The sequence below is a fragment of the Heptranchias perlo genome, chromosome 19 (genome assembly GCF_035084215.1).
Source record: "Heptranchias perlo isolate sHepPer1 chromosome 19, sHepPer1.hap1, whole genome shotgun sequence".
In the NCBI taxonomy this organism is placed as follows: Eukaryota; Metazoa; Chordata; class Chondrichthyes; order Hexanchiformes; family Hexanchidae; genus Heptranchias; species Heptranchias perlo.
In genome coordinates this window covers 27,292,980-27,306,487 of record NC_090343.1, presented here as the reverse complement: position 1 = coordinate 27,306,487, position 13,508 = coordinate 27,292,980, and the positions used below count along the sequence as shown (strand labels likewise).

The window sequence follows — 13,508 nt, the reverse complement described above, 5'->3', positions numbered from 1 at the left end:
TCGTAATCTCTGTTTGGCAAAGGAAGCTGCCACTTAGCTATGCCTTCTCCTGCAGGCTGAGCTGCAGGCAACTTGTACCGCAGAAGTAGCTTTTCCCATGGGTATGAATGTCACTACTAAATCAAATTTCTTTGCCGCAGGATCCTTCCAAGCCACCTCTGGTGACAGATGCCAAATCAGTCAGTCAGCTGTCCGCAGATGCATCAAGCAAGTTTGCAAAGTGCAATGTGCCCATCATTTTCTCTGTGGAAAGGAGGCATCGGGTTCACAAGTGGCAGGATTCCCAAGAATGCAGAGCATTGTAGGTGTCACCCATGTACTGTACAGATCATTGAGCCTAATTGCTATCTCCTACAGGCTGTTGTCGGGGAGGTCTCTTAAAGTGCCCAACAGTGCATCCTGCTCTTATGCACCTCGTGTAGCAGCATGCCCAGTTTTCCAGCCAAGAAACATAGAATCATAGAAGTTTACAACATGGAAACAGGCCCTTTGGCCCAACATGTCCATGTCGCCCAGTTAATACCACTAAGCTAGTCCCAATTGCCTGCACTTGGCCCATATCCCTCTATACCCATCTTACCCATGTAACTGTCCAAATGCTTTTTAAAAGACAAAATTGTACCCGCATGGAGTCAGGTGCTGCACTATTCCATCACTTGCCCACAGACTTAATTTTGTGCCTCCACACTGGGTTTCCTTTATTTTCGGGGACCGCCTCCCCACCTACAGCTTTGACAAAGGCTGACATACTTAAACTTATTTTGAACCTTTATAAAGGTTGATACAATATTTGCCCCCATATTCAGCCACTTACCTTTAATTGGGCACATCACTTTAAGTTTGAGCTGTGAGCCACATTTTCCATGTGCCCCATTAGGTTAGCTGCCAGTACAATTCTGAGAGGTTATGCTACTTATTCAAACGAGCTGACCCTGCAGAACTGCATACAGTCAGATCAGTGTGCTGCAGGCTAACTTTGCCCTGGTAGCCAACCGTTCTTGACACAGATTTTGCTGCGAGCACAAGATCAAGGCTTAAATGCATTGGTTTCTTACATTCATGAAATGGCATTGGGATTTTTCTATAACGCATCATTCGTTCTAAGAGCATTCACCTTGCACATTATTGAGATGGAAATATTGGGAATACTTTATGAAATGCATTTTAACAAACAATGACTGTTTTAATGAACATACTGAAAGGATGTGAGAATTTACCAGAAGTGTCAGCAGTATTAACAGATGAATTATTTATTTAGTCTTTTTCTCTTGCCAGTTTTCTTCCTTTTACAGAAGGGCAGCTCCACAAGTGCTGGTCAGCCTTGAGTACCTCATTTAAATGGGCATTATTCATGTGTGAAACTATGCCATAAGTGCTGGCAGGCTATTGCATCATAATTGACCTCACAGATGTGCCAATTCCTGTTCTCATCTGACAGCCACAAACAAGCATTTCCAGCAGGGGTGGCTGGATGGTGATCAGAAGCATGGATGCTACTAATTTTTCCTTTTCTAAATGGGTCTTGAAGCCAATTGTAGTGCCCCTAACTCAGCATAGATTGGGAATTGAATATGGACCTTCCTGATCTTTATGGCTAAGCTACTTACTAAATAAACCTGCTAAGCCGTAGAGAATAATAGTTACAAAAATATATTAAAGTAAACCCTTTGTTAAAGAATTGCAGGTTCGTCCTTTTAAGATATAAAATGAGTTCAGTAGTTTTGTAATTGCAGTTATAACCTGGTTTACTGAAGAAGCTGAATAGCTGAGATTCATGTATTGTATTAGGTAATGTATTGGCAGCAGTCCTAACACATGTCAGTGTAATCACATGTGGCAGCCACAACTTTCAACTTTGGCAATGGTGTAAAATGGGCAGTAATGGATTAGCCACCTGTTATACACCCCGCCTGATTTTCCTTTCCAATGACCTCCATTAATTTGAACATCTGTGGCTGATGCATAAACGTTCCATCAAAGAATATGAATACTTTGAAGGATAACTGATAAATATTCATTCTCCAATATCGAGGATGGGATTCAGTGCTTGGACTAGGATCTATTAGTCCACAAACAGTGCTAGAAAAAATGTATAAATTAGATTGCACCGATCAAAGCCCTCTATTACACTGGCAAGAAAGTGCATGCAGAATTGCCACGGTCCTACCTAGGTTTAGATATCCCTCCATAAGACACCCTCTCCCAACCAAAGCAGAAAATGAAATAGATGCATTCTTGTCACTTAAACCCCATGGAAACTAGATGATAACTGGCAGTAAACTGCTAAATGATAAGGCTTTCGGATGGCCTTACTCTTAAGTTTATATTATGGTAAACATTCAGATCCAATCAAATTCAATTGAATCTGAAAATATTCAGCTGCAAAATTGCATTTTATGTTCTTGTTTAGTCTCAAAATAACTTGTAAAAAAAACTGTATACCTAATAGAAAATTCCCAACTTGAAAATATCTTTAAAATAATGAAACTAATGGAACTTTTTGAAATGTACGCCCAGCTCTGAAAGCTGCCCTGGATGGACAACTTCTCTGTGGCACAATGCAAAAAGCTGAACAGCAATGCAGGTGTGAATGTTTAGCTAAGCACTGCAACATCAGCTTTGAGCCTCTGTGGAAGCTAGCCATAGGGAGGAGAAATCTTTGTTAACGTACAATCTATAAAAGCGTCATCTCATTGAAACATATACAATTCTGACAGGGTTAGACAGACTGGATGCAGGGAGGATGTTTCCCCTGGCTGGGGGGTTCAGAACGAGGGGTCACAGTCTCAGGATATGGGGTAGGACGTTTAGGACTGAGATGAGGAGAAATTTCTTTACTCAGAGGGTGGTGAACCTGTGGAATTCTCTACAACAGAAGGCTGTGGAGGCCAAGTCACTGAATATATTTAAGAAGGAGCTAGATAGATTTCTAGACACAAAAGGCATCAAGGGGTATGGGGAGAGAGCGAGAATATGGTATTGAGATAGAGGATCAGCCATGATCATATTGAATGGCAGAGCAGGCTCGAAGGGCCGAGTGGCCTACTCCTGCTCCTATTTTCTATGTTTCTATTTCAGGTCTATGGTTTTCATAAACAGCCCCAATGCAAGGCTTATTATAGACCATTATCTTGAGGTTTTCCTTTAAATTGACTACCATTCATGGCACACGCTTGTAAGGCTGTTAAATTGAAGTACTGCAGATGTTACTGGGCTGAATTCCTCTGAAAAGAAACGTCCTGAAAATGCGCAGCTCGTGATCGCAGCAGTAATACCAGGATTGCACCCGCCAATGCCCTCCAACTCTGACCCTGAATTAGTGGGGTCAGTGGGAGGGCACCCCGCATGCATGGACCAGTTGGTGTCCATGCCTCTTGAGTGCTACTGCCAGAAATTCCGGTGCCTGGCCACCATCATGCCCAAGCTCCCACATCCCAGACACCCCATTTAATCCCCATCTCGGGGGTCCAGTCCACTTCCCTAGTCTGGATGCCCCACTCCCACCAGGAGCCAGTGCGGCTCAACTCACTGGATGTACCAGCCTCTAGGCTTACATGGGTCTCTTAATGGCCAGGAAAGCAGGCACTTCCAGTGTAAGGAGTCTCCACTCCTGCCCTGCTCCTTCTGACATGGCTGGTCTTATGGGAAGAGGCCCCTTACAAGGTTGACTGTGATTTCCTACCTAAGTTTCAGGTCTAGGCCTTTTTCCAAGGCATTCTGCTGGACACCCATCAGAGTTTCAGCAGGATTCTAAGAAATAGCTGAGGAATTTGGCCACATCTTCCAATGCAAAACCACACTCAAAGGGAATGAATGTCTCCAGAAATGATGACAAACCCATGGAAAAAAGTATTATAAGACAATGATGCAATCAAGTGGATGTGTCACTGGACATAAACCATTGCCATTTTTAGTTATGACAAAAATTTAAACGACAGCAATTACTGTTCAAATATGTCCAGAAGAAAAACAATGGTAGCAAACATGGTAGAAATGAGACCATTTTAGGTTAAAGTCACCATCACATTGAAAGAAATGAACAAGAAAATCATGATTTTTTTTTCAAATGCCATGAAACATGTGAACACATAACCTCACTAGAGGAATTAATCTGGCAGAGAATTAGATAATAGTCATGTTAAACAAACAAAGAGCTAACCTCCCAAAATGGAGTGACAAATCTTTTAAAAACTGGATGATTCTGATAACTAAGGAGGATTAATGTACATATTTTTTGAATGCTAGTGATAGGCGGTGTGGAGTAGAGGACAAGCAAAATATAATTCGATGGCTGTGACAATTAAAGCTTGACCTGGACTTGCTGTTAATTTTGGAATGGGCAAATGAAACAGCACAGCCTAACCCCACAGCTGTTAGCTGTCTCAATAGGGAACATATCCTGTAGGCAGCTTGGAGAGTAGGAAAAGTTATGTCACTATAAACAGATTCAACTAGATTTATGCAGATATTTTAAGAACACTTCTGTCGAAGAGTTCAATTAACCTAAAGGAAGCATGAGAGAAATATCTGGTACTCAGTATACTTCACAAATAGCCAGTTAAACCTACTATCATCAAATCTACTGTGTTTAGGAAAAAGAGACCAGCTATAATAATTAATGGGCAGATATATGCTTTGTAGAACATTGTGGCAATGGTGACAACTTGGGCTAAGCTCGATTAAGGATGCCCACTTTTGCACATTTATCCCACTTGTTTGCCCCAGCACAGATCAGATATGGCTAACAAGTAAAGAGACAAATATTTGTAATAGAAGAAATTTTGTTACCCTTGTAGAGGTGAGTTGGCAACATTAAGGTCAGTCTTTCATCATAGGATTACTGAGTTGCTCTTTTCAGTACCGAAAATAAGATTTCACAGGGCCAATTTTCCAAGGCTCCGTCGGCAGTGCGGAATCTCAGTGGTGGTGAGCGTGGATTTTGAATTTGGGGACACAGACTACAGCCTAATTCTCAGCAAGGGTAATTTACAGGGAAGAAAAATGCCAGCATTTTGGGGGTTGTATCGATGGCCAGCGCAGGCCTCATTAAGCCTCAAAAAAAATAATGTACTTTGTAAGCAAAGCAATAACTCAGTATCTTACAGCTTTTTCCCCCTCTTCTGCTGAAAGTGCTGACATGCTGGGGTGTGGGTGAACAGCTGCTAGCCATTTTCATATGTGAGCCCAGACAATGATTAGCAGTAGAATACTCAACTATGCAAGTGGGAGCATCACAATCGAGTACAAAAATATCTGCCTCTTATATGTGCACATTGCAATGGGAGTTGCTACATAGTGACCAGTTTTGGGAACCCTAGCCCAGGGTGCTGAGGTCAATTGTAGAAGCCGTACTGCCGATCCAGTTGAGAGCAACTAACGTGGACGAGAGATCGAACCTGAGAGTTGATTGTTCTATGTAGCTTCGTTCCACGTGAAGCAGTGTAATTACCAACTGAGCCGCGAGGGGAAATATTAATTTTCAACTTGAGACACAATATACAGTCAAAAGCATATTGATTCCATTAAATACATCCTATGATTGCATACAAAGCACTCCCATTACAGGATGTATTAAAATGCTCTGCACCCATAATCAATCCTGTGACAAAGGATTTTAAAAACATTTTTAACAGTTTGTGTCTACCCGTGTTACACAAAATGAAGAACTGTATAATGTTGCTCTTCACTTGTCCTCACTCGTGGATTAAAATGTGTTTTCACAGCTCCTACTTGTGCATTCTCTCTCTCTCTCTCTCTCGCTGGGCCGGATTTTGCTGTGAGCAGCAAGTGAATGGCGCCAGCTGCTCGTTAGTCTTGGACTTGCCCATAGACTTTTCATGGGCTTTTGCACTGCAAATTCCTCTCAATGGGTCCTCAATCCAGCATAGCGCCCTCTCCCGGGCATCTGGGACCTGTGTGAACGGGGCAAGTGTCTGTGTATCCCCTTAACCAATCAGATTGAAGCATTGTTAATAAGTGGCGCAGACACAGAACCAGGAAGTGTAAGTTAGAATAGTAAATTCAATATAAAATCAGTTACAGAAAGCAGAATAAAGGGTAAGAGATATTGAATTAAAAGCCAGAGATAAAAGAGACAAAGAAAAAGTAAAAAAAAATTTTTAACATTTTAAAAAAATGTCCAATAACAATTAAAATGTGAAGGAATGGGACTCCACATTTGTAAAAGTTAATTTTCAGTGCCAGAGAGGTTGTTTGGCAGTCATTAAGACTTACCACGCTGATTTAAAATTTTGGTTAGACTAAAAAAACCTGAACATACCTTTTTCTGGGGAGATTAGTTTGTTTCCAGCAGGGCAGGAGAGGAACTTAATGTCGTTGCAGTCATTTCAACGGTGAGCCAGCCGGTGAGATCACCTTCTCGCGAAGCTTCTGGACGAGCAGGGCATCTGGTAGAGGAACTTCTGGTTTTCCATGTTTAACTGCACAGAGCAGTCACTGGAAGTTCCTCTACCATTTGCACAGAAATAACAGCTTGCCTTTATTTTTAGATCAAATTCCAGACAGCTATCTCTTTCTCTCGGTTCTCTCATAAATCACTTAATTGGGAGATAACTATTCAGCTGTTCACTGCTCCTACTTGGCACGACATTTTGGTGATAGTTTGCAAGCATTCGTTATACAAACGAGACTATGGCAGTGGAAGCTTATGTGTCCAATAACAACAAAAACTTGCATTTATATTGCGCCTTTAACGTAGAAAAATGTCCCAAGGCACTTCACAGCAGCCTAATCAGACAAAAATGGACACTGAGCAAATGCTTGATGAAAAAGTTCAGTTTTAAAGGAGGTGGAGAGGCGGTGGGGTTTAGGGAGGGAATTTTAGAGCTTGGGGCCTAGACAGCTGAAGGCATGACCACCAATGGCTGGTTGAAGAGAGGGAGGAATGCACAGGAAGCCAAAGTCTAAAGAACAGAGAGTTATGACAAGGTTATGGTGCTGGAAAAGGTTACAGAGGTAGGGAGAAGTGAGGCCTTGAAAGGATTTAAACACGAGAATGAGAATTTTAAATTTGAGGCGTTGGGAGACCAGGAGCCAATACAAGTTAGCAAAAACAGGGGTGAATGATGAGCAGGTGTGGAATAGGAGATGAGCAGCAGAGTTTTGGATGAGCTGGTTTACCGAGGGTGGAAGATGGAAGGCCGGCTGGTCAGGAGAACATTGGAATAGTTGAGTCTAGAGGTGGAAGTAGGCAGTCTTTGTGATGGAGAGGAAATGGGGCTGGAAGATCAGCTCGGGATCGAACAAGAGGCCAAGGTTGCAAACAGCCTGGTTCAGCCTGAGACGGTGGCTGGGGGATAGATGCAATCAGTGGCAAGGGTACGGAATTTGTGACAGAGGCCAAAGACAATGGCTTAGAACTTACTCATGTTTAGCTGGAGGAAATTGCAGCACATTCAACATTGGATATCGGGCAAGCAGTCTGACAACACAGAGCAGTTGGGGGTGAGGGGGTCAAGACAGGTGGTGGAGAGGTAGAGCTGGATGTTATCATTATACATGTGAAAGCTGACTCCATGTCTTCAGATGATGACATAAAGAGGCAGCATTTGGATGAAGAGAAGGGAGCCAAGGAAAATCCTTGGGAAGTAATGGTGCAATTTTCAGTTGTGCTTGATGTTTTAAGATTAATTTTCAGTGGTTCATGTATAATATTGGTGTAGTTACTGTGCATTTTGATTATACCTTACTTGTAAGGGCCAATGTTTATGCACAAGTCTGTTGGCATAATTGTATTTACTCCAATCGTGTTATAAGCTTGGCTTTAATATTTGAGAATCCTGTACAACTGATGCTCAATGATGACTTGCAGATGTGTATGCTGTTCAAAGTTGGTCTGAAACGAATATGTGCATGAGTCACACAAAGAAAAGAAAGAACTTGCATTGATATATTGCCTTTCACAGTCTCGGGCCATCCTAAAGTGCATTACAGCCAATGAATTACTTTTGCGGTGTAGTCATTGATGTTATGTAGGTGAGTGAGGCAGCCAATTTGCACACAGCGAAGTCCCACAAACAGCAATGAGATAATGACCAGTTAATCTGTTAGTGGTGATGTTCTTTCAGGCCAGGACACATAGGAGAACTTCCCTGCTCATCTTTGAATAGTACCATGGGATCTTCTATGTCCACCTGAACAGGCACATGGGATTTTGGTTTAACGTCTAATCTGAAAGACAGCGGGGTCGACTTTAACTCGGGCGCAATCAGTGGTGGGGGGGTCATGAGCATGGGATTTTGGGTGACAGAAGGCCACCGCCGGGGACTCGTGGGAACGGTCCCGGCACTAAGATAGCTTGATCGGGGTGGGGGGCAGGTAATCGCGGTTGGGGGCAGAAACCCAGGGTATGGGAGCCCAACGTTTCCTTGTGGGGCCCAGAGGTTCATTCCTCCAGTGAGTCTAGGAATGAGAGGAAAAATAGGTGAAAATTAGAGGGTAATAAAACAGTCAATAGAAACTGAATAAGGACTGCCCATCCTTTAATGGTTAGTCTCATAGTTTTAGTACCCGCCCCCAGCGTCAGACACAGGGTCAATCATAGACACTGAGGTCCCAATATTTACGGGGAGGCGGGAAGGGAGCGGGGGTACACGGTTGTGGGGGGGGGAGGGGGCAAACCCAGAAATTCCAGGCACGCAGTGGTCCTGCCGAATTTAACAGCAGGACCCCATTGTCATTTTTTAATTCCATTTCCCGCCCATTAGCTGGCCAGATTGACAGGCTGGCCGGCTGCCGGGCGGGAAAGCCAGCAGTAGAAGGTCGCAGCAATCGGGAAAGCTTGTGACTTGATGGGTGGGTTGGTGGGGGCGAGTCAGAGCCCAGCAATTAGGAGGGTGGGTCGAGAAAGATCGGGGCTTGGTGGGGGGGTGGGGGTGTCTGAGCACAGTAATCTGGAAGTGAGGGGAAGATAGGGGCTTAGTGACGGGGGTTGGAGCACAGCAATAGGGAAGGAGGGAAGGAAAGATTGGGGGTTGGAGTGGGGGCGGTGGTCGGCCGATCGTGATTGGCAAAAGGTTTGCTTGAAGGGTTGGGGGGAGCATTCCTGCTCCTCCTGGCCCACAAGGAGTGCTCTAAGAAGCTCTTGCTGCCTTCAGCTGGCTGCTCTCGTCTCCCTTTCACTGCTGGGTTTCCCAAACCCCAACCGTTAAATTTAAATCAGGCTCCAAATTGCATTGTGGGAGCCTAATTTAAATATTATAATGAAGTGTCCCGTCTCTCCAAGATGGGGCACATGCACGGCTCACTATTCGCTGCCATAAAAACAGCAGCAGGCGCATACGTGGTGGGTGGGGGGGGTCACACGTCACGATTTTTAATTTTTAACCCCCCCCACCCTTTCCCGCCCATTGTTGGGGGTGGGGGGGGGTTAATATCGACCCCTGAGCCTTTCACAATTAGCAACATATAGTAAACTAGAAATGCAATTAAGTAGTAGTGGGGAGGGGAAGGAGAGAGAAGCAAAACTACAGTTGCAACTTCCTGAACTGGATCACTTCCAGGACGGCAGGCTGTTACAAGGACAAGAAACATTCTGTTAGGTTTTAATTGCTTTTTCAAAATGAAATGGGATAAACAAAAAAGATTGTATACATTAATAAATGGTTTGTGATGAAATAGCTAGATTAGCAATTCTACTGCTTCTTTATTTATCTGAGACATTTATGTTTTTAATAAATGCAGAACATTGCACCAGAACTACAGTTCAAAGCTTGACAATGTTGTGTTGTGAGAACAAAATGCTATTCAGCGACTTTATTTTGTCTTTGTCAATCTACTTTATATTCAAGCTGTGGAAAACAGGCAGGAAACAAACAGCTTCTCCTCATGGTTATTGAGAATATGTGTGTGTACGTGAATGTAAGTATATGCGTTTTGTACACTGTGCCATCATCATAATTTCTGAGTTATTCCTGTCTTCAGTTTTTGTTGAAAGTTAACTTCGGGACACTTTGAGCTGCTGATCTGAGAGAGTAGATCAATCAGCATGAATATTATTGATACATAATTGATAATTTAAGATGACAAATTCAAATGTCCTGAAATGTAGGCCAGATGGCATGTTCCTTTCTCTGAAGGAAATGAACCAGTTGGAGTTTTACAACAATCTGGTAGCTTTCATGGTCATTTTCTGGTGCTAGCCTATTAATTACCAGATTTATTGAATTCAATTTCACAACTTTCTCCGTTAACATTTGAACTCATGATTGTTGGGTTGCCAGTCTGGTACCATAATCACGAGGCTACCGCACTCGGATGTGACAACATCAACCCCATTCCGAAGTGTGTTACACTCTTTGTGCTTGTGCATCAACTTACTGCGGATTTCAGCTGTGGCGTACTTTGGGATCATGGATTCCGTGGTCAATTCTGGATGTAGAATGCAGCCATGAGTGTAGGCGTCCATGGGGAGTGAGTCCAGCAGGTCTTTAAAGTGTTGCATTCTGGAGTAAATAAGGCTCCCAGCTTCTGGAATTAATCTTGGGAAGTTTTCTGGAGATGAAATAACAGTAATTTATGTCAGGCTATTGCATTGCCAAAAAAGACCTGGTCTCTTCAATTTATCCAGGATTGTATAATTGATAGACACTGTAACTTTGTAAATACAACATGCCCCTTTCAATCAAACAACTTATTTAATATAAAGCAATTTAAAAGTGATTTGACAATGTATCCACACATAAGAACGTGCTTATGACTACACTAAGGCAACTCATCTCGGTGAATTGCAGCTATAAAGATTTCACACAATAAACACCTGCACAGAACAGAGATAAAAGTTAATGTCCCACAATTTCCAGGCTTTAAAAATTAATGCATGTTTGTATGCTATATTTAAAGGTACACAGTTTTAAAGGCACAATGTTAATTTAAATAGGTTAAATTTTCAAATAAAGTACTGTAAATTAAAACTATCATTCTTTTGTATTCCATGATGAAGTGAAGTGTGTGGGTACGTATATCAATGTACAGCAATGTTTACATTCAGGCGTATTCATGCAATATACCTGCTACATATATTGACCTGTTTATTATGGCTGCTTAATATATGCATTGAATGTTGTTAGTTGAATGAAAATGTTCTTCAGTCCATATTTACCTACACCAAAAGAAAACTTTTTCTTACCTTTATAACGACACTGATCAATCAAACTACTAATGCAATCTGTTTCTATTAATTGTAATTACCTAGGACCAGAAAAGAAATTGCAAGTAATTGACAAAGGCAATTACCAAGAGTGTATTGAGACTTCAGTGTAGGAAGAGATTTTTGCCACTGCTATTTCCTAAAGCTTCTTACTTGTAAAGTAACATGACCTATTGTAGCCTGTATAGATATTATTGAACTCTATTCCACATTGACATATTAACCTAGAAATTACTGTGTGCAACATTAGCACATGGATGCTTAACATCTTAAATTACATTGTTGTGTACACTCTTATATACAGTAATTTATAGGCTATTATGTTCAAAATGACTTTTTTGTGTTTTTTACTGGTTGCTCATTTTTCAGAGAGTCCAGTGCTAAGAGTGATTCTCAGATGTGGATCCTGTATTCATCTAGAAATAGTCGGGTGCACTAATGAAATACAGTTGGGTATCTGAGTGCTCATTACACTCAGGCCTATTTACACACTTTAAGGCTTTTGCCATGGCCACTACAACATGAATAAACTCACTAAGTCAGTGTCTGATATAGTTGCTTGAACTGCATTTATCTGACTCGGGTAATGCAAGTTACATACTGGATGGTTTCTCTGGATGGTGTGATAATCAACAATCCATGCTTAAGAAAAAACATACTTGCTCTCGAGGCAGTACAAAGAAGGTTCACTCGGTTAATCCCGGGGATGAGGGGTGGACATATGAGGAGAGGTTGAGTAGATTGGGACTCTACTCATTGGAGTTCAGAAGAATGAGAGGCGATCTTATTGAAACATATAAGATTGTGAAGGGGCTTGATCAGGTGGATGCGGTAAGGATGTTCCCAAGGATGGGTGAAACTAGAACTAGGGGGCATAATCTTAGAATAAGGGGCTGCTCTTTCAAAACTGAGATGAGGAGAAACTTCTTCACTCAGAGGGTGGTAGGTCTGTGGAATTTGCTGCCCCAGGAAGCTGTGGAAGCTACATCATTAAATAAATTTAAAACAGAAATAGACAGTTTCCTAGAAGTAAAGAGAATTAGGGGTTACGGGGAGCGGGCAGGAAATTGGACATGAATTTAGATTTGAGGTTAGGATCAGATCAGCCATGATCTTATTGAATGGCGGAGCAGGCTCGAGGGGCCGATTGGCCTACTCCTGCTCCTATTTCTTATGTTCTTAATTTCATTTTAATGAGTTTAATCAGAACACAAAATTTTCAGAACAAGTCAGTCCCTAAGTTAACATGTGCAATTAATTAAGCAGAAAGCTTGATTAAACAGCTTATAATAAAGTGGAGTAAACAGTAGTACTGAATCGATCAAATTATAAGAATACATACAAAATAATAACATGCATGGTGGTATCAGACCATTTGTTTCTTATACAAATTTGCCCTTCCGTATGATTGTATTCCAGCAAAGTATATTTAATCACAACATAAAATGCACCGAAATTTAGCAATGAATAACCAGCTGTAAATTCAAGAAAATTCAGTTCAAGTTGATATTGCACATTCACAAAAAGAAAGAAAGGAAGACTATAACTGTAGCAGGACTAACATTCTTGGGGGTCTGATGGCTATAAACTGGCTTGAATGTTCCTCAACATTTATGAGAGTATCACAACTCATGCAACTCACCAACTGCTTTCTGTGATGTCGATAAAGTAAAACACTGGATATATGAACAGTTTACATTCTAAATTCAACCATGCAACAAACTATAATATTGACATAAACCCAATAAATCATTTAATTCTAGTCTGTTCTTGGTGGTAAACTTCACTTTGAAGACAGTACACAATCCAAGAAGAGTTCATCAATAGACTTTAGTTGCTAAACAACTATTGAATTCATTAACAACAAAAGCAAATCACAAAAAACTAAACAAACAGTACAGAAAATTATCAGAAAACTCTGCAGGAATAGGGCTAGTCTGACACATAAAGTAAGAGTTAAAATATATAAATTGAGTAAATGGGAATGATAAAATATAAAAAGGAGCTCAATACACACAACATGAGCAAAATAGGAATTTTAATGTTATAAAAGGAGAATGGCATCAATATCAAATGCAATGGAACATTAGTGAAAACAAAGAAACTGCTTTAGGTCCAATTTCAGCTTCTGGAAACTTCAAATACATGTTTCGAATCTTGATTAGAACAAGTTCACTTGTAATTAAATGTCGCTAAAGGATGTTGCCATCCTATGAAAAGTAATTGTGAATGGGAAACTTGATATTTGCCCACTAAACCAGACCCATGCAATCTTCAAATTAGGAATAGAAATAATAATTCTCCACAAAAATAATTTATTCCCCTAAGAAGACTATTATTT

General features: G+C 41.3%; 1 protein-coding gene across 4 annotated transcripts in view; it reads right to left on the bottom strand.

Annotated features, from left to right (window-relative positions):
• The window catches only part of gdap1l1 (ganglioside induced differentiation associated protein 1-like 1), a 52,032-nt gene that overhangs the window by 14,650 nt on the left and 23,874 nt on the right, over positions 1 to 13,508 (bottom strand). For 3 of the 4 annotated variants that reach the window (XM_068000807.1, XM_068000806.1, XM_068000810.1), the window contains one exon: positions 10,339 to 10,512. The exons of the other annotated variant lie outside the window; for it this stretch is intronic. In XM_068000807.1, coding sequence (XP_067856908.1) covers positions 10,339 to 10,512 — 174 coding nt within the window. The remainder of the gene's footprint in view (positions 1 to 10,338; positions 10,513 to 13,508) is intronic. 4 annotated transcript variants of the gene reach the window in all.